The 21,291-nt window shown below is 56.7% G+C and overlaps 1 protein-coding gene across 1 annotated transcript in view; it reads left to right on the forward strand.

The window, feature by feature from the left end:
* The first annotated feature begins 4,422 nt into the window (after positions 1-4,422).
* The window catches only part of ANKMY1 (ankyrin repeat and MYND domain containing 1), a 30,197-nt gene continuing 13,328 nt past the window's right edge, over positions 4,423-21,291 (forward strand). Inside the window, exons 1-14 of the mRNA XM_075530119.1 lie at positions 4,423-4,562; positions 5,151-5,340; positions 6,158-6,301; positions 9,419-9,891; positions 11,053-11,269; positions 12,011-12,175; positions 12,491-12,903; positions 15,605-15,776; positions 17,315-17,455; positions 18,037-18,177; positions 18,946-19,053; positions 19,454-19,585; positions 20,756-20,869; positions 21,082-21,247. Of these exons, the coding sequence (XP_075386234.1) occupies positions 4,423-4,562; positions 5,151-5,340; positions 6,158-6,301; positions 9,419-9,891; positions 11,053-11,269; positions 12,011-12,175; positions 12,491-12,903; positions 15,605-15,776; positions 17,315-17,455; positions 18,037-18,177; positions 18,946-19,053; positions 19,454-19,585; positions 20,756-20,869; positions 21,082-21,247 (2,716 nt within the window). The remainder of the gene's footprint in view (positions 4,563-5,150; positions 5,341-6,157; positions 6,302-9,418; positions 9,892-11,052; positions 11,270-12,010; positions 12,176-12,490; positions 12,904-15,604; positions 15,777-17,314; positions 17,456-18,036; positions 18,178-18,945; positions 19,054-19,453; positions 19,586-20,755; positions 20,870-21,081; positions 21,248-21,291) is intronic.

A 21,291-nucleotide genomic window follows, 5' to 3' on the forward strand; every position in this document is an offset into this window, starting at 1 on the left:
ATCTCCTTCAGGGGCATGATTACAGGTAACCACACGTCACAGGAAGGGGCAGTACAATAGGCACACACATCGTAGGAAGGGGATGGATGAGCGGCATGAGCGTGACAGGAAGGGGATGAGCTAGGGGTGTGCCCATAGGAATGGGAAGGTCTAGGGGTATACATGTGACAAGATGGGCTGATCCTAAATTTAGGATGGCAGCCTAACCTTGGTCATCCTAGGGTGGGTTTGACCTCTCTGGGGTCTCCTCCAAGGAAACAGACAACTACAATCCTTATCAGAAGGGAGTGGCCCCTACTTGTGGGATGAACAGTGGTGTCTGCTTGCTCTAGATGGCTGATAACCCTTAGGGAGAATGACCCCTGATCTACTCCTGATGACCTCCAAGTGTATAGTCATTCGCAAGCAGCTAAGTTTGGCATATATTTGGGGAGACAACTTGGGAGAAACACTTCTGTTTCCCACAGTGTTGCAGCCACTGTGCCAATCTGTCTCTTTGAGATTCTTCCTCTTTTCCACTGATCTACTTTACCAAGCATAGGACTGGTCAGTCCTGATAAACTTGCCCCAAGGGTGTGAGATGGCGCCCCCCCCCCCCATCCCAGTTTCTAAGCAGCATTCTGGCTGGGCTTCTTCTGAGACAGATTTGTTTGTTTTATTTGGTCAACTGACTGGGAGTGATCCATATTTACATCCATCACAAAGACAGTTGACCCAACAGAGTGCTCAGATTGTAGCACAGTGTCACTGACAGCACACGCAAGTAACATTTCGTAGGAAGATGAAGCAACAGTGGTTGCAGGAGTGCATTGAAATGGAGCTGCCAGAGGTTTAGGAAGGATTCAAAAGAGGACATGGAACAAGGGAGAGCATTGCTGATGTCAGATGGATCTTGGCTCAAAGAAGGAATACCAGAAAGATGTTTGCTTGCTTTATGGACTATGCCAAGATATCTGACTGTGTGGATCTTAACTATGGATAGTCTTGAGAAGAATGGGGAATCCAGAATATTTCATTATGCTCATTCAGAACTTTTATATGGACCAATAGAACAGGGGAATGCTGTATGGTTTAAATCCGGAAAAATTTGCAGGGTTGTGTCTGTCCTTTCACCAGACTTATTCGGTCTGTGTGCCCAGCAAACCATCAGAGAAGCTGGGTTATATGAAGAAGATTGTGGCATCAAGACTGGAGGAAGGCTTATGAACAACCTGCGATTTGCACATGAAACAGCCTTGCTTGCTAAAAGGGAGGAGGAGGACTGGAGGCGTGTGCTGATGAGCATCAAGGATGCAGCCTTCAGCATGGATGCCAACTCCATGCCAGGAAGACCAAGGTCCTCACAGCTTGACCAATAGGCAACATCATGATAAATGGAGAAAAGATTGGAGTTGACAAGGACTTTGTCTTGCTTGGAGCCACAATCCATCCTCATGGAAGCAGCAGTCAAAACATCAAAAGACGTGTTGCATTGGGAAAATCTGCTGCATAAGACTTCATTAGAGTAATGAAAAACAAGGATGTCACTTTGAGGACTAAGGTGCCCCAGACCCACGCCCTGGTATTTTCTATCGCCTCATATGCATGTGAAAGTTGGACACTGAATAAGGAGGACCACAGGAGAATGGACGCATTTTTAAATGTGGTGCTGGAGAAGAATATTGAAAGTGCAATGGACTGGGGAAAAGACAAACAAGTCTGTCTTGGAAGAAGGATGTTTAGAGTGTTTGCTGCTTAGAGGCAAGGATGGTGACACTTTGTCTCAAGTACTTCATTTTGTCTTGTTTTATTTTTTTGGTTTGTTTTATATATATATATATATATTGATTTGTGATAAATGTTTTTCAATGGTTTTCTTTTCTAAAACCATTATTGGCATATAATCCACATATCATACAATTCAATAGTTCCTAATCATATCAAGAAGAACTGTACAATCCTTACCACAATTGATTTTAGAACTTTTTCTTCTTTCTTGTAATCATTGCTATTAGCTCCCCATTTTCTCCAACCCCACCCTCCCCTAAGACACCCCCAAGAAACTATTAATCCAGTTACTGTCCCTATATAGTTAACTATCCTGAATTTCATATACTGAGAAACACACAGCAAAATACAAAGAAAAAAAAAGTTTAACAATAGTCAAATAAAAGAAACGCCTCAATGTAATAGAAAGCAGAAAATATTAAAAAACCAGAACAACTTTAAATTGCATCAGAAGGGAGATCAAAAAGGTTAAATTTTAACCTAAGCACATCTGCCATAATCCATTTTCCAGTGCTCTCTGCTTGATAGCAAAGCTGCTGACATCCCTGGTCTATTGTCAGAACAGATCCACTAGAGACTGGATCCACGTGTATTTTTGATGTCTTTCTTACTCATTGTCCAACTCCCATATGCATCTGAGGTGATTAAAAATGCATGGCTTGGCTCCGGGGCACCTTAGTCTCTAGTAGCTCTAAACAGCTTGACTAGAGTGAAGCCATTTTGAGCTGACAGAAGCCATTATGAACCATCCATGAACTCACTGATGTTAGGGAGGCAGGCTGTGCTGACAGTGCAGCGACTGCACCGAAGGAAATGTGCGTTCAACAGGCTTGGAAGAGCAACTAGAGCAATGATTGTTCAACTAAGAGCAGTGATTGTTCAACTAAGAATGGCTCACCGCCATATCCTGCTTCTCTACTCTGCTTGCTTGCACGCCTGCACATTGGGAAAGTGTAAAACCTGTGGGAAATTAGACAGGCCACTGCTCAGTCTCCGCTCAAGAGGGCTGACAGTCCAAGCGCAGGTAATGACACTTCTTCTTTGGAACTTGTCGGCGGTCTGGGTTGTTTTCTTTCTGGGAACGGACAGTGGCTACAAGTCTTCAAAGAGACATCCTTGCTCTTCACGACTTTTGAAGAAGTTTAGTGCAGCAGCTTTACCCAGAGCAGTGTATCCTTTGACCTCCTGACGGCTGCTTCCGTCAGCATCGATTGCAGATCAAAGCAAGACAGAATCCTTGACGACTTCAGCCCTTGCTCCGTTTATCATGATATCACCCTACTGGTCTGGTGGTGAGGATTTGGGTCTTTAGAATCCATACTCAGGGCTGCAGTCCTTGATCTTCAGCAGTGCTTTAAGGCCTGCCCACTTTCAGCAAGCAAGCTTCTTTCATCTGCAGATGGAGGTTAAGAAGCCTTCCTCTGGGCCTGATACCACTTTCTTCTTCAGAGAGTCCAGCTGCTTGGGTTATTTTCCATTATGCCTGTCATTTGACTTTTAAGCCCATAGTAATTCTCATGTTCCTTCAAATGACTACTCTTGGCCTATTGCCCTGGTTCTAGATGCGCACAGTGAAATGTTTTGGGGGCTCCAATTTTTTACAACATCATCCAGATGGTGTTATGATCCACACGGTTGACTGCCTCTGTACAGTCAATAAATCACAAGTAGACATCTTTCTGGAATGCTCCGCGTGCAGGCAAGATCCATCTGGCATCAGCAGTGAGAGCCCTATTTCAAGGCCGACCTTGTGGTTGACCGGCAAACACAGGTCTCGCTAAGCCACCTGGGCTCCGCTCGGCTCCTCAGGGCAGCGCGTGACCGGTGACACGGGGACACTTTGTGCCTGTTTCCCTGGGCGCACAGGTGCAGTGAGTGTGCAGGGTGCCAGAGTCTGTGTAGGTCTCCGGGATCGGAGGCGTGCCGCTCCGGAGGGGTCCGGCGGTGGCGACACCTGAGCTCACAGAGGGTCGTGGGCGGGGCCAGATGTGGGCGGGGCCGTACCTTCACGGCCTGACGGGGATTGGCGCGGCTGCTCACGCGGGCGTCTCCACGGCAACCTGACGCGGTCCGGGAAGGCAGCTGCTTCCGGAGTGAGCTGTGGGGGCTTGGTGGGCGTGGTGGGCTCACTGTTGGCTGCGCGCCCCGGGGCGCTTGGTTCCTGAGGCACAGGCAGGGAGACTCGGTGAGGCACCCAGACAGCGGGTCTGAGGTCCCGGAGCTCCTCGGGTCCCTGAGGGCCAGTGGGATCCAGGGAGGCATTAGGGAGCCCACGGGTGGGCTAGGGGATGCGCGCTGCTTGGCCCCACTTCCTTGCTGCGTGTTCACGAGCCCTCAGGGGACTGGAGATCCCGCAGTCCTCCCCTCACCCCTATCGTGACCCCTGTCGCGTGGCCTAAAACGGAGGGCGGCCCCATCCCAGGGACAGGGTCACCTTTGAGCGGCGCGCAGGTTAACTCTGGGGATGCAACCACCTGGGTGGCGTTTGGGGGCTGACTCCGGTGGAGCGCGGTGGGCTGCGGTTTCAGGGAGGGGGCTTCACTTCCTGGCCGCGCCGCACGGGGGGGCTAGAGCACGTCGTCGCTGGGCGCCCACGTGTGCCACCTGAGGACACCAGCCCTGTCAGCTTTGCTTGTAGGTGGGAAGGAGCGTGCCATGGCACTTTCCGGCTCAGGTTCGGCCTTGGGCCTGGAGGCATCTAGGCCTCGCAGCTCCAGTGTGCCCCTGGTGAAAAGGGTCAGTGAGCCCACCGATGCCCGGGGGAGCCAGAGGGACCCCTCCTTCTTCACCCCAAGGTGAGCTGCTGGGACGCTGCTGCTACTGAGGTTCCGGTGGGGGTTAGGGTTATGCCTTCTCCCCCAAAGGTAATGGGGCATCTTTCATATATAAAAAAAGCAAGCAACCTGGACATCTCCCATCCCCGAATCCTTCTGTCCATCTGTCCACCTTGCTTGTCCAGCTCCTCCCTTGGCCTAGAAGGTTCTGCTCTGGCTTAGACCTTTCTCAGCCCACGTCCCAGGTTCTGCTCCTGTCGGCCTTGGGTGCGGCAGCATCTTGGGAGAGAAGGGCCAGGAACGTGGGGCCAGGCTGGAGCGAGAGGGGCTAGGAGGTCCCCGGCAGTGACGCGAGTCCATGTGGACAGAGGGTTTGGCCTCCATGGCCTTGCAGCCCCTCACCTGGGGGCGAGGGTTTGCCCTCACTGTACTACCACCTCCTGGGTGGCCCTGGGCATGCCACCGCACCCTCAGTGCCTCAGTTTCCCTCTCTGTGGCATGCTGACGACCACAGTACGTCCCCTGAGTGGTGAGAAGAGGAAGTGTGGGAGGTGGGGCTGCGCTGGGCCACCACTTGTCACTGTACCCCCTGCCTGCCTGCCTCCCCAGGGATCTGGAGGTGGCCTTGGGCATGGAAGATGAGGAGTCTGAGGGGTCCCTGCAGGAGCAGGGCCCGGGAGAGGCTCGTGTGCAGCTGGTGCAGGGCGAGCAGGAGTGGAGGGATGGCTGTGTCTACCGAGGCCAGTTCGGCCTGCAAACCAAGCTGGGCTTTGGCGAGTTCTCCTGGCCTACTGGGGAGGTCAGTGCCGGCTGTTTCCACAGCTCCCAGGGCCCAGTGGGTGGGAGGTTATCCCCGGGGCAGGTGCTCTTCCCAGTGGGGGGCTCCCTGGGGCAGAGCCTGTCCCAGTGAAAGGGAGAGTTCCTCATGGTGGCTCCTAGGACCAGTACCCAGCCCACTAGGACATTCTGGGGCAGGTGCCTGGCCCCTTGTGGAGCTCAGTCCTTGGATCAATGAAATGAAAGGGTAGGAGTGGCTACAAGACAAACTCCCGGAAGCTGTGGGTGCTGGCCTACGTCTGTGGGTTGTTGGCCTGGGGTCCATGGGTGCTGGCTGAGGAAGCGGTGGGTGCAGCTGTGTACGTGTTGACAAGGTGGCCAGGAACCTGAGATTGGACAGAGAGCCAAGGACAGAGGAGTGTGGAGACGCAAGGGTGGTTGCCCAGCCGGGGGACGGGGGTAGCAGGCTGCACTGGGTTGTGCCAGAGACCCTGGGGCTTAGTGTGTCCTGGGGGCTGTCTTGCCCCCCGGTGCAGCCTGTGGCTCCAATTAGCATGTGGTGCGGGCTTTGCTCCAGGGTCCAAATGCAGCTCCTGCTGGGCTTTGCAGCCTGTCCTGTGGGGAACAACTGACGGCCCTGTGTTTGGACAGGAGCCCTCCGCTGGACACCCACCCCGGGTGAGGCGGTGACCAAGCCTCATGTCACCTTGACCACGGGAATTTGAAACCAGCCCCATGGAGGGCTCCATTCCTTGCTAATCTCTGTCTTGCCCGCTTCTGGGATGGCCAGGAAAGGAACTTCTCCGAGGCGAAGCCTGGCTGACTGTCCTTCTCTGCAGACATACCAGGGCCATTTCTACCATGACCACCTCCATGGCCTGGGCACCTACACATGGCCTGGGGGCACCAGTTTCACCGGCACCTTCTACCTGAGCCGCCGAGAAGGCCTCGGCTCCCTGTCACTGAAGTCCAGGCTCTTCCAGGTGCGGCCGCCGTGGGGTGTTGGGCAGTGGTCAGAGGTGGGGGTCCTGACTGGACGAGAGATTGCTTTCTCAGTGTCACTGGTTATGCAAGTAGCTGGTGGCCACCAGGAGATGGACCTCTCTTTGTACCAGCCACAAGGGCATAGGGAAGCCTGCTGGCCTCGCCCCAAGATGGGAGGAGAAGTGGGGTGTCCCCAGGGTTAGTGCCTCGCCGGTCAGCCACCAACCAGCCGCCAGTTCTCCCACCCTCACCCCTTGCCTGGCCTACACTTGGCTTCACAAATTTAGTCACCTTCAGAGTCCCTGGTAGCGTCGCAGTGCTTATGTGCTAGGCTGTTAACTACAAGGTCAGCAGCTTGAAACCACCCGCCGCTCGGTGGGAGAAGATCCAGCTCTACTCCCTGAAAGAGCTGCCGCCTCAGAAACGCACAGGGACGACTCTGCCCTGTCTTACAGCATTGCCCGGGGTTAGAACGGATGCAGTGGCAGTGAGTTGGTTGTTTTTGTTTTTTTTCCCCAGTCTTGTTTTGTCGTCAGAGTCCCCAGGGCCCCTTGCCACCTTTTGCTTATGCAAAAATCTGTGTATTTCTCCTTCGTTCTTAAAGGGAACCATACAGGATGACAAATCCAAGACTGTCCGTTTCCCTCAAGCCAGTGGACTCAAGTGCCACTTAAGACTCCTCTCTTCTCCCCATCCCTTCCCTCTCTCTCTCCTCCTCCCCCTCCCTCGCTCCTGTGCTCCCTTCTGCCAGTGCTTGTCTGACCTGCCTCCTGTCCCCATCACCTGCTCTGGGTCCCTGGCTGAGGGCACCTGGGCTGGGCCTGCGAGGTTATAGCTGAGACCCATTTTTTTAAATCATTGTATTGGGAGCTCTTACAGATAATATAACAACTATAATTCAATTAGATCAAGCATAATTGCACAGTTGATTCCACCATCGGTTTCAAAACATTTTCTTCTTGAACTCTTTGATATCAGCTCTACTGTGTCCTCCCCCTCCCTCAGCATACCCCCCAGGAATCCTTATTATGATATATTATTATTGCAGGATCGTTCAGCATGCAGCGTGTCCATTCACTACATTCTGTTACTAGTTCCCCTGAGTGGGGTTATACAGTCATCAGTGCTCAGTTCCCCCTCTCCCCCTTCCCCTCCCTCTCTTCCTGTACCCTCAGGGAATCATTACTCCTGATAATATTTCTGAAGGGTTTATTTATCGTGGATTTTATGCATTGAACAACCTTAATTATACAAATTAGCATGTGCAGGTCTAACAAGATTAATGAGGTAAAACTAAGACCGTAATAGTAAGGGGAGGAAATATTAAAGAACTAAAAGATGGTTATGTGTTTCATCAGTGCTGTGCTGCACCCTAGATATATCTTCCCTCCCGTATGGCCCTTCTGTGAGGGAGTGTCCAATGATCTTACAGGTAGGTTTTGGGTCTCCACTTTGTCCATGCTCCTTCATATCAATTTGATTGTTTTTGAACTTCTGATACCTATGCATGTTGACACTGCATGATCAGACAGGCTGGTGTGCTTCTTCCATGTGGGCTTTGTTGCTCCCCTGTTGGATGGCTGCTTATTTGACTACAAGCTTTTCAAAGCCCAGATGATGTATTTTTGATAGCCAGGAACCATCAACTTTGTTCACTGCATTTGCTTATGCATCCATTTTGTCTCCAGCGATTGTGTGGGAAAGGTGAGCATCATACATTGTTGAGGCCCATTCTTGAAAGGACCAGCCCCCTACCCCAAGACACACAGCATCCCCTACACAATTCCACCTCCAGATCCTCAGCCTCATTGTCACCTCCCAGGCAGTCCTTTCTGGCCCCCTCTCCCAGGCTGGGCCTTCCTGACCCCAGGAGCAGGGGCTGCCCTGTGTAGACCTATGCCCACTGCACGGTCTCATTGACTGTTGGCTGGGTGTGAAGGCGTTATCTGAGACATGCACTTCCTCCTCTTGATTGGAAGGCATTGCATGTGCAAGTGGACACTTTCCCATTTGGAGCACTATTCTGCTGTACAGGTGCAGCACAAATCCATCTCGGATTTTTTGGGTGAAAACCTGCACACTGAGCATTTGCCAGGACGGTGCTTCCCATGTTTACGCACTGGTGGCACAGCTGATGTTCTCAGTTGTCCTTTCCCAAAAGGTCCCGGCATGATCCGTGTACCCTCATAAGCTCAATGTCTGCCCCTTTGCCCTCCCTCTCCCCACTTGTTGTCAGGTGCCTTTGAATCAGTTCCCACCCATCGAGACCCCGTGCACCACAGTCCTGCGCCATTGTGACAGTTGTCCCGTGCCTGAGCCCGCTGTTGCAGCCACGGTGTCCATCCATCTCCTTGAGGGCCTTCCTCTTCTTTTGGCACCCCTCCCCTCTACGGTGTTCTCCTCCAGGGGCTGGTCTCTTAGCAACATGTCTAACGTACGTTGGGACGAAGGCTCACCATCTTGTCTCCAAGGAGCATCTGGCTGTGCTGCTTCCCAGACAGATTGGTTTGTCCTTTTGGCATTTTCAGTGTCCAACGTTCACGTGCATGTGAGGTGGCTGAAAGTACCATGCCGGGTCAGGCGCCCCTTAGTCCTCAAAGGAACCTCCCTACTTTTCAGCACTCTAAAGAGGTCTTGTGTAGGACATGTACCCAATGTGATGTCATTTGATTTCTCGGCGGCTGCTTCCACAAGCACTGATTGTGGATCCAAGCAAGATGACTTCCATCTTTCCTCACTGATCATGATGGTAGCCATTGGTACAGTTGTGAGGACTTGGGTCTTCCTGACACCAGGGTGTCATCCATGCCACAGGCTGCAGGTCCTCCCTATGTGTAGCATGCAAGGTAGCCAGTAATGCACAGCATGAGTTTTACCACGGATTGACCAGTAACCTCCTTTCAGGTTTATAGTTTGTTTGTTTGTTTGGGGGGGCTCATACAACTCTTATCGCAATCCATACATCCATTGTGTCAAGCACATTTGTACATTTGTTGCCATCATCATTCTCAGATAGGTTTATAGTTTTTATGCTTAAAGCTGCTGAGGGCTTTCTATGACCAGGCAAGGCATGCAGCCCTGCCGACCCTGCCAGGTCCTCCCTCTTTGGCCTGCAGGGACTGTACAAGGCCGACCATCGCTTCGGGCCAGGCGTGGAGACCTACCCCGATGGCAGCCAGGATGTGGGGCTATGGGCCCATGAGCACCTCATTAAGCTCTGCTTCCAGATGCCCGGAAGCTTCTCCCTGCTCAGCTTTCCTGAGCTGGCCCACTGCCTCCAAAATGCCTCATCCAGGCTCAGTCTCTCGGAAGAAGAGGTGATGGAGTGGGGTCTGGATGAGTGCCAGGACCCCTTCTTCTATGAGTACAAGAAGTTCCTCCTGAATGATGACATTGTGCTGCCCCCGGACATGCCCACCTACTCCACAGACAATGGCCACTTGCCCATGACCTCTTCCCTCCGCAAGGACTTGGAGGCCCAGCTCTTTGTGGATGACATCCCACCCTTCGTGGAGGATGGGGAGCCCTGGCTCATCACAAACGAGACACCCCTGATGGTCAGAATCCAGAAGCAGGCGTACAGATTCAGGTGAGCTGCTGCCCTCCCCCTCATCCATCTTCTCCTCCCCTCTGCCCAGGTGTGCGGGCCAGGGCCCTGCTCTCGAAATCATCCAGCACTGGCTGCCCTTTGGTGGGCAAACTGATTTGGTAGGACAGAGTAAGTATCCTCCTCTGGTAGGAGACAGTGGTGCTCCTACCAGATGGTGATGGTGGAATTCTTACCTTCCCGCTGGGAGACCTGGGTTTGATTCCGGGCCAATGCACCTCATCACATGAACAGCTCTGTCAGTGGAGGCTCGTTTGTGGCTCTGATGCCCACCCATCCACCCATCCTCTATCTATCTCTATCTATCATTTACCTGTCCATCCACCCACCCACCCATCCTCCATCTATTATCTACCCGTCCATCCATCCATCCATCCACCCACTTATCCATTCACCCATCTGTCAAGCCAACCAATCATCTGTCATTCTTTATTTAGCCCATCCACTATCCATCCTCCATCTATCATTCACCTGTCTATCCATCCATCATCATCTAGCCATCCAACCATTCATCCAGGCAACCATATATCATTCCTTATTTAACCACCCACCACCATTCATACTCCCATCTGTCATCCATCCAATTTACATCTAACCATCCATCCACCCACCCATCCGTTCACTCAAATATCTATCCATCTGTCCACCTATTAATTTATCCAACCTTCTATCATTCATCATCCATCAACCCATCCTCCCACCTATTGATTTATCTTAAATCCATCCATCCATCATCCCACAATCACTGAGGATAGGGCGTAGCCACCATGAGCCCACGATTTCTTGATTTTGCACACAAGTAGGGGGCACACAACAGGGATATGCAGTGAAGGCACAATGGGGTTTGTGCAAGAGTCTCAGGTGAGTCATTGCGGGTGCTGGGTGCTGAGCTCTGTGTCCCTGATGTGTGCCTGGCACTCCCTGCCGATGACCCCACTGTGAATACCAGTTCCTTAGCGAACCAGGGCTAACTGAGATGACCCTTCTCCAGATGCTCAGCCTGGAGCCACTCTGGTCAGTGGGTCCCCACCTCTGTGCTGGTATAGCCTGCAGGGCTGAGAAGCTGTGGAGCAGGAGTGGGAGTGGTGGCTATGTCGCAGGTGTCCGAGGTGGGCTGGCACCATGGAGCCCACTGCTCTGCAGGAACAAGAAGCACTTCACCAGCTGGCACCTGGACGCCATCATGCAGGGAGACCGCAGCAGCTTCTCGAACCACGGGCCCAGGGAGCGCCTGTCCAGGGAACTGATCCTAAAGGCTGAGAGCGGAGACTACGACTGGATCTACGGGGTCCTGCGGGACAACCTGGTCTCTGCCGACGTGGCTGATGCCAAGGGCTACACGGTGCTTGCTGCCGCTGCTGTAAGCCCCAGCCTCCTGCTGTAATGGCCCCTGAGTGCCCCCCCAGGGGGTCTTCAGGAGTGAGACCCTGGCTTCCCTACTCTTCACCAGGGCCAGAGGAGCGTGTCAGGCACTTTTTGTCTGTTGTGCCTGACCCTCTGCCCTCTGCGGGAAGCCCACCCCCACGTGACCTGCCAGGTAGGGTGGGGGTGATACAGCCCCTCGGTGCCCCCACCGGTCTGCCTAGGCATGACTACTCAGTGCTGGAGGCCCCAGCTGGCTACACAGAGCAGAGAGGTGTGTGCCTCTGGGGAGTCTGGGCCCTGGAGGTGGGAAAGTGTCCTGCCCTCTCTCCCGGCTGGGAGATCCACCTTCTCATGGCACCCTTCTTCTGCCTGTATGCCTGCCAGTCTGTCTGTCTGTCTGTCTGCCTACCTGCTAATCTGTCTACCTGCCTGTTTGCCTGTCTGACTACCTGACTGTCTGTCTGCCTGCCCATCTGGGCCTCTCGACTCCTCGATGGGCCACCCTGCTTTGCTGTGATTCCTTGTTGACCCAAACAATGATCCTGCACATGCACGTGTGTACACAGGGTGGCCAAGAACTGCAGCCATCAGTCAGCCATCCATCCCATGGTTTCCCTCCTCCATGCTTGGGTGGGTGGGTTCTCTGTCCCCTTCCCCCAACACCACACGGGGTCTCCCTCAGGGTGGGTCGGAACCCTGGCATCTCTCTCAGGATGGGTCTGTGCCACCCCGCCAGGTCTACAGCCACATGCGGGTCATCAGCCTCCTGCTGGACAGCGGGGCCGATGTGAACAAGCTCTCAGACGAGGGCCTCTCAGTCCTCAGCATGTGCTTCCTCCTGTACTACCCCACCGAGACCTTCAAGGTCAACATTGCTGAGCGGACAGGGCCAGAGCACCAGGTCAGAGCCAGGCCTTGCTTGAGGGCCCCCGTCATGCCATGTGTCCACTCACTGCCCATCCGCTGCTTCCACGCCCACTCCCTTGTTCTGCCGCTTGCCCAGGGGTGTAATCTGGGCATCAGGCCCAGTGGGGCTGGAGCGGGAGTGTTCTCAGTGGCCTGGTGCCACCTCCCCGAGGCACACACAGCAGGACCTCAGGTGGCGGGTGGGCGCCCGAGAGACACAGTCACTAGATGCAGATGCACATGTGTCTTCCCAGGGCAGAAACCTCATCTTCTTCCACTTGTGCATATCTTTGTTCTTAACCTTCTGCAGGAAGTGACTGTGAGAACCCCAGTCCCATTGAGCACCCACTTCCTGCCTGCCGAGGACACCATGAGACCCCTGGAGCAGGAGGAGCAGGCCCCGTGCCAGGACCAGGAGGAGCCAGCACTGGTGGCGCCGAACTTGGAGGCTGAGGCCACAGTGCCAGTCTTCTTCAGGATGTCCCGGGAGTCGGGGAGACCGCCCCCCGGGCAAGTCCTGGACGAGGGGCTGGCCAGGGCTGACAAGGGCAGCAGCAATACCACCTTCGACTCCAATGTCTGTGTCCAGAACTTCCCCATCAACTTCTCGCCGGAGTTCCTGGAGCGCACGGCCCAGTTACCCGGCCTGCTCAGGGCCCCGGCTGGGGGCACCCACACCTCTGACAGAGGTGCTCTGCAGAGGACGACGCTGTCCATGACCGAGTGAGTCACTGGGCGAGTGGATGAGGCAGCAAGGAGCAGCACTGAGCCTGCCTGGCACTGCCTGGGCATGGCCGTGGGGAGTCTATCTGGGGGCCCCATGGTTGTCTCCTGGGTGATAGGTGCCGGCAGCACAGGGAATGTGTCCTAGGAGACACACAGGTGGGTGCTGGTCCTCATTTGCGAATTCCACCCCTCCACCTGTCCCTTCACACCTACCCACCCTGGGTCTGGGCCAGTGGTTCTCAGAGGTGGCCAGGGATCCCTGGGGATGCCCGGCGCCCTGCTGGGGAATCCGTGTTATCAGAACACTCCTCTCTCTGTCACCGCAAGACATTGTTGGCCATCTCTGCCATACTTGCTGCCGCACAGCTGTGAGCAGGGCAGCAGTGCCTTGCACACGTTGGCAGTGGCCCTGGGCAACAGCGGGTCTGCCTGGCACATCCCCCTTCCACGGCCACACACAGCAGTGACCGCCGCTCACAGGAGATGGAAACTGTCCCTGATGAGCTCCTGAAGTCTCGCCCTGACAGGAAGGAGCAAACTGGCTGTACCCAGGTGCCTCCAGCATGTCTGCCCCCACCATGACTGGGGACAGACAGCCCAACCGTCCCACCCTGGCTTCCTGTGGCCGCTCATTCTCAGGCATTTGGCCGATACTGCCCTGAAGGTGGACACAGCCGCTCCTGCAGGACCACGCCTGGCAGTATATCTGCCAGGACACACCGAGCTCTGGTGGATTGTGACTGTGCTTGGCTGCGGCCGAGTGGGTTCTAACACGCAGCCACCCTCAGCACCCCGGAACACGGGCCCTCACATCCTCGCTGCATGGGAGTCCACGCCACTGGGTCAGTCCAGTTCCTCCAGGGCCTTTCCCAGTTCCCTGCTCGTCCACCCTTCACCAGGGACCGGACCCTCCTGGCCACACGGCTAACATGCATGGGACCCAGTCTCACTGTCCTCGCTGCCAACGAGCATCTGGTTTTGCCCCTTCCAGGACAGATGGGTTTGCTCTTAACCAGCAGCATGCATCGAGGGCATCCATTGTTCTGCACTTGTCCTTGCTCCCTGTCCAGCTTTCAAATGCCCCAGAGGCAATTGAAAACCCGAGTCGTGGGTCAGGTGCACTTCAGCTCTGTTAGGGAGGCCCTTGTGCAGCAGACGTGCCCCGTGGAACATACCATTGGAGATCTTGGTCGCTGCTCCCGTGAGCCTGGATTGTGGATCCAAGTCAAATGAAACCCTGACAGCTCCCAGCTGTTCTTCTTTGGTGACGAGGTGACCTGCGGATCCAGCGGCGAGCATGTCGGTCCTCTTCGTAGGGAGTCATCGTCCATGCTGGAGGCTGCCATCCTTGATCTTCTCAGCCTGTGCTACAGGCCTGCCTGACTTTCCACGAGCAGGCTTGTGCCGCCTGCGGGTCAGGTGGAGAAGGCACATCTGTCTCCCACAGAGGCAGCATGGGCCATCCTTGGTAGCTCAAGAGGTTGTGCTGGGGTGACAGCTGTATGACACCAACGTGCCTTCTGATCCGGTGCGGCCACATGGATCTGAATCGGGAAGAGCCCCACCCCATCAGGAACCAGCTTTTCCCAGACGACCCAGACCTGACATTCCACGGCCACTACATGGGGGTGGTCTAGGGGCTTGAATTTGGCCAAATCCTCAAAGCTCACTGAGGTGCCTTTCACCTTCCACATCAGTACTCTGTGACCAGCGAGGGGAGTTTCCAGATGAAGAGAGGCCAGGAAGAAAGGCCTGGAGACCGTCTTCTGAAAAACACCAACCGGCGGAAACCCTCAAGATCACTGCGGGTCGGAGTGGCCCCAATGAGGGAGGTGCAGGCACGGGCATGGCGCTTCCAAGAGTCAGTGTGGGCCAGGGCCCAACTTGATGTGGCTCAGAACAACAAAGAATGCCCCCCTCCCCAATCTGGAAGAGCCAAAGACCCCCCTAAGCTGTGCGAGGAAGACCTTCCCTCTCCCTGTTCTCCTGGACGGCCCCTTGCAGCCCACCGCCTCAGCCTCGAGCCGCCTCTGCTCACCACTGCCTGTGTTCTGGGGAACATGGCGGCTGGTGCTGTGGGACTTAGGACATTTGTGAGAGACAGGAGAGACCACTTGGACAAGCTCCAGGGCACCTCACGGGCCGTTATGGGCTGAGCCTCTCCTCGGTGCCCCTTCACCCGCCATGCTGCCAGCCCTGCCTCCATAGCCCTGCACTCATGGTCATGCCGGCGCTCTCCTCAGCTCCTCCTGGGACCCACCCTCCCTGCCTTCTCCTCTCAACTTGCCAGGCAGGCCTGTGGGTGCATGTCCCTGCCCACCCACCTGCACCTTGGATCCCTGGGCCGCCAGCGGTGTGCAGGTGTGTGTGCTGCGTGTGCACCTGTGTGCACACATCCATGTGCCTGGTGTGCATGCGCACACTTGTGCCTTTTCTCGAGTGTGTGGCATATTATGCCCTCCCAGTCAGTGTCCCCAAGGGTGGGGTGGGGCCTGCCCCCTCTCCCATGCAGCCTCTGAGGCTAGGGACAGGCGCCAGCCCCACAGGGCTTGTGTGGGTGGGACCAGCGCTTTTGGAGAGGCCAACACTGGTGGCGGTGGTGGGATTTTCAGGGCTTGTTCAGGTGCGGGCTGTCCAGGTGGTCTGGCGCTGTCCAGCAGCCGGTGCTGAAGCCACCTGCACCTCCCATGACCCGCAGGCGTAGGAGGAGGTGGCAGACCATCCAGCTGCTGCTACACCGAGGCGCTGACCCCAACCTGTGCCGCGTGCCCATGCAGGTCTTGTTCTTTGCTGTGAAAGCTGCGGACGTGGATGGCGTGAAGCTGCTGCTGGAGAGCGGGGCGCGGACTGACATTCGATTCCCCCCGCAGGTGGGGTGTGGAGGCAGGGGTGGGAGAGGCCAGGTGTGCATGGGGGCAGGTGTGAGTGAGGGTGGGCATGTTGAAGACCAGGTGTGCCTGAGGAGGCAAAGATGCCTGCCCATTCTAGTGCTGGCATCTCTCTGATGCTGGTCCGAAGGGCTGGCCAGCCATTTCTGTAGCCCTCCCCCGCGCACACTCAGAGATGAGTGCCAGGAGTACCGCCTTGGCCACACACGGCCACATCACAGCCACCCCTGGGCACCAGTTTGGAGTCAGCCCCCAGATGATGCAGGGCAGTCTGACGCTCTGTAGGTCTAATATGCAGACTCCGGACTCTTACCTTGAAACAGATTGAGGTCTCACCTGTCATTCTGGTGAAGGCATCACAGTCTTCCTCCCAACTCCAGTTCATCACATCCTTCATCCAAATTCTCCTTCAGTCTCCCTCCAAACCCAAGTTTGCCTTCAATGTGTCTGGGTGGGTGATCCACACAGCTTACTAATGGAATCCAGGCAGATGGGCCTGCCTCCACCCTACCCCTGCCCATCACCTGCTGATCCTTTGTCCCCACTGTGTGTGAGGGCCTTTGGATCACTGGCTGGTCCCCTGTCCAAGCTCCATCTACGTGATGAGGAAATGCAGGGGACCACATCTGACTCCTTGAAGCTTCAGTAGCGGGAAGAAGACTCCAACTCCTCCCTAGCCCCAAGTCAATGGCATTCCTCCACCCTCCATCTTTCCTTCCCCTGTTCTGGCCACAGCACCTCCCCCAGTATGCTGCTCCGCTGGACTTGGTCACTTGGTGCCCCGGCCACACAGAGCAGGTCTGTCTTAGAAGTACAACCAGGGGCTGCTTCGAAGCAGGGATGGCGAGACTTAGTTTCACGTGCTTTGGACATGTTGTCAGGAGCAGCATCGTGCTTGGTCAACTGGCGAGGCAGCACCAGAGAGGAAGGCCTCTGACAAGATGGACGGGCACAGTGACCGTGACAGGGGCTCAAACTTAAGAACAACTGTGGATGGCACGGGGCCGGGGTGTGTGTTGCTCTCTCGTACGCCTGGTTTCTGTGAGGGGGAACCATCTGGATGGCACCTCCCACCACATTCTGGTGCCAGGGGCCAGGGTCGTGGGACATGTGGGTCACAGCCTCTGGCCCACAGGTGACAGGCCTGTGTGGCTCTGGTGGTGCATCCCCAAGGGCTGAAGACATCGCCACATGTCACTCGTCCCCACGGCTCCGAGGTGGAGTCTCGTCCCCACAGCTCCGAGGTGGAGTCTCGTCCCCACAGCTCCGAGGTGGAGTCTCTGTGGGCCCTTCCCTATCTGTCCCCGCATCTCAGGGTTCCTGGGAATGTAGATGCTTCTGCCTCTGCCCTGCCCCAGAGCCCATCTCACCTGTGTCTGGTGTCTTTTTGTAAATGTCACTCGTGGCCCTGCCGGCACAACACAAGCAGACCCCTCTCTCCGAGCAGGGTCCCACTGGAAGGAGCAGGGGACCCAGTTCCCTCCCTAACAGGCCTCACCCCCAGCCCTTCTCCCATGCAGCTGCGGTCACTGACCCCTCTCCACATCGCAGCCGCCCTGCCCGGCCAGGAGGGCGTCCAGATAACGGAGTTGCTGCTCCATGCCATCACCGATGTGGATGCCCAGGCAGCCGACCAGGACGAGGTGTACGGAGCCCACCAGGTGCGTCCCCGCGCAGGGCCAGGCCTCCTCTGGAGGACCCGGGGTCCACTGCCAGCTTCACCCAGGGGTGCCGTGTGAGAAGGTGAACAGCGTCTAGAAGGTCCCCTTTCATCCTCTAAATCCCTGAGCAGGGAGGGGCCTGCAGGGCGGGGCAGCAGGAGTGTGGGCCTTGGACAGAGGGGGTGGAGGGTGGGGTGTTCAGAGGAGAGGTGGCAGGGGGCAGTGCAGCTGCAGTGAAACCACCCTGAGATCCAGCTTCCTCAAGCCCACAGCTACCACTGCCACGACCCTGATCCACCCAGGACTCAACAGCCGCTGCCTGGACCCCAGCCCTGGGCTGTACCATACTTCCTTTGTCCCAGGGGACCCAGCTCCTGAAGGTGGCACTGGCAGGGTCCATCCCCTTGACTTCTGTGTCCTCACAGAGTCAGGGACTCTGGGGCAAGGCGGGGGCTCTGGCCCTCTGCTGTTACAGGCATGGGACTGCAGGTGGCAGCCCAGGCAGCTCCTGAGGCCACTGCTCAGTCCCCTGTGCTGAGCATGAGTCACTGCCCACCCCCCACCCCCCCGTTTGCCCTCAGATGGAGCAGATGCCCCCCTCCTCTCTGAAGCTCAACAATGAGCCAGGCCCCCCCAGCACCTACTATACTCCCTGCCCACCGGTCCCCGAGGGAGGCCGGACACCGCTGCACGTGGCCTGTGAGCGTGAAGATGACAGCAAGGTGGGTGCAGTGGGGGAAAGGGTGTTTCACGGAGGGGGGGGCAGTGAGGAAGGGCTGGTGGAGGAGGGGAGGAGGGCAGCTGTGGTATCACTGCTCAGACTTCTGCACGGGGGAGGGGGCAGCATGGGACATCAGGAGGGCAGGGCCAGGCTGGGGTTCTCTCTCAGACACTGGTTGTGACTGCTGGGCCCTTGTCCCCACACATGACCGCTGGGATGACCCCGGCTCTGGGAAAACAAGCTGCTTGCCCTGGAAACATGATGTCCTGCTCAGAGCACATTCTCTCCTTTTCATTTGGGGCATCCCTTCACCTGTGAATCCACCTATCACCCATCTACCCAGTCCTCCCCATCCATCCACCCATCCAGCCATGCATCCATTTATCCATATGGTCATACATCCATGCTTCTGTCCTTTCATCCATCCATCCATCCATCCATCCATCCATCCATCCATATAGCTATACATCCATCCATCCATCCATCCATCCATCTAGCCATACATTCATGCTTCTGTCCTTTCATCCATCCATCCTTCCATCCACCCTCCCATCCATCCTCTCATCACTCATCCATCTACCCACCTGCCCATCAATCCATCTGTCCTGTATTTAAAACATTTTCTGAGTGCCAGGAAGGTGCTGGCATGGAAAAGGAGCAATCATCGACTAAATTGATTGGTGATTGCCTTTCAGGAAGTGATCAAACTCAAGTGTTCCTAGGGCCTTAGGACACCTCTTTCACAGCTGCTTCCTGTCTCCCCATGCAGGGTGTTAAGGACATAGTCCGACTCCTCCTCTCCCACGGCGCCAACCCCAACATGCTGTGGAGCGGCCACTCCCCGCTGTCTCTGTGCATCACCAGCAACAAAGACTCAGTGAGTGCGCCCACCCTGGGCCCTGTGAGGGAAGCCCGCCCCAGGGCCTGCAGCACCCAACCCTGTAGCTGGGGCTTGCTGCTGATGGTGATGGCATAAAGAAGGCATGGTGCAAGGACAGCAGAGTGCCCAGTTTGGGTGGGCTCGGTGAGGGGCAGGGCAGAGAATGGAGGGTGAGCAGCGTGGCTCGAAATAGCCCCTTAGTCCCTCCCGGAAGGGCAGGCCTGGGTGCTGGATGGCAGTGGGACCCATGGGCTGTTGAAATAGGGTGATGAGGCCATGGACAGTGTCCATGCTGGGGGCTACCATGGTGGCCAGTCCCAGTGTGGCCTCCTCTGGGGACTTTCTTCCTGTAGGGAGGTGCCTCAGTGGCCGCCAACAAGCCCATCTCTGTGTCCAGATTGTGAGGGAGCTCCTGGCCCATGGTGCTGACCCGAACCTGCCCCTGACCAATGACCTGGGCAATGCCCTGTGCCTGGCCTGTGACCTGCACTTTGACCACCACCGCGGCGTGGACCACAGGCTGACCCTGGTGAGCGGGCTGCCAGGAAGCTCGGACTCGGACCTGGTGCCCTTCTGCTGACAGCAGGAGGACAGGCGGATGGGGCTGGGGGTGGGGGGCCTTGTCACCACACTCAGGGGTCGGAGGGAGGACAGCCAGGTCTTTGCACTGGAAGCTTTTCACTGTGAATCAGGTGATGGGTTACAGAGCAGGCCCCTTCCCACCCAACGATTCCGACCCTTCAGTGTCATCTGGGTGCCCATTAGCTCCACGGGGAAAGCATCTGCCCCCCCATCCACCCCCCGCTGGCTCCTGTTCCCCTTCTCCTCCTCTTCTCCTTACTGAGGGCCCTGTGAAGGACTGCAGGGTCCCATCTCCCTGCTTTAGGAGCCCTAACAGCTGAGGCCCAGAGGCTGGCTGTGTCCAGGGACCCCTACAGCAGCAGGGACAGGGGCAGAGTCAGGAGCAGGGGTAGAGGCAGGGGCAGGGGCAGAGGCAGGGGCAGAGTCAGGGGCAGGGGAAAGGGCAGAGTAGGGCATCAGGGTCCAAGTCTGGGTCAGGGGCAGAGGCAAGACTTCAACAGACTGGGTAGGGCCTCCATGGGCCTTAGAGAGTGGAGAGAAGACTGTGAAAGGATAGTGGCCACCCTTCAGTGCGGGGCTCTGTGTGTCCTTGGAGAGGGGGGAGCAGGGACCCTCTGTGAGTGCTCTCGAGGGGGTGCTGGGCTGTGAGGGAAGAGGGCAGACCTGGCGTTTGCCCTCCTCTTGCTAACAGTGGGCCCCGCCAAATGCAGCCGGTGTCTGCAGGGCAGCTGCCTGGCACCAGGCACGGAAGAGGCCAGACCTCCCATGGGGCGGGTGTGTCAGTGTGTCCCCAAGGAGAAGCCTGGTGTGACTTCAGTGGGATGGTCGTTAGCATAGCTCAGCCCCAACTCCTTGTCTGCATACCTGCTTGTGGGGTGCCTGGGGGCCAGGTGAGCAATGTCTAGTCTGTCCCCGGCCAGCCAGTAACCTTGTGGAGGGGTCCTATGCCCTTGGGTTCAGGGCTAGGCACAGTCGGCAGTGTCCCGGACACCCCGATGTTCACCCTCTCCCAACAGGGGCCCTGTGCCTCCTGGCCCAGCCCAAAGGTGCCCTTCTCCTCACACCCCTTCCTGCTTCTCCCCTCCCCCGCACAGCCATAGCAGGTTTGTGTCCACAGATTGACCGGCTCATCCACCACGGGGCCAACATCCTGAGCCCCGTGACGCTGACCCAGGGGGACAAGGTGGCCGTGGGCACGGCCGTGGACTACGGCTACTTCAAGTTCTTCCAGGTGTGGCCTGGGTCCCTGACCCAGGGGGCCCACAGTGTTTTCAGGGAGGGGTGGGCTGGAGCCTACCACAGCCCATCCCCCATGCCAGACACATGCTGTGTTGGGCACAAGAGTGGAGGCTGGGGCCTATTCCTGGTGCTGGCCGGTGGGGCAGGGGTCTGCTCTCCGGCGGGCTGGCTGGCCCTGGTGCTGACCCGAGGTGCCTGCCGCAGGACCGGAAGATCGCACATTGCGCGTTCCACACGCTGCTGCCTGCCGAGCGGGAGACGTACCTGGCACGGAAGCGGCTGCTGGAGTACATGGGCTTCCAGCTGCGCCGCGCAGTCCTGGCTGTCGAGAGCCAGTGGGACCCGCAACAGCTGTCCCTGAGCAAGACGGGTGGGTGGGTGGGCGCCGGACCGGGTTGCCGGGCGCTGTGGGGG

The sequence above is a fragment of the Tenrec ecaudatus genome, chromosome 13 (assembly GCF_050624435.1).
Source record: "Tenrec ecaudatus isolate mTenEca1 chromosome 13, mTenEca1.hap1, whole genome shotgun sequence".
In the NCBI taxonomy this organism is placed as follows: Eukaryota; Metazoa; Chordata; class Mammalia; order Afrosoricida; family Tenrecidae; genus Tenrec; species Tenrec ecaudatus.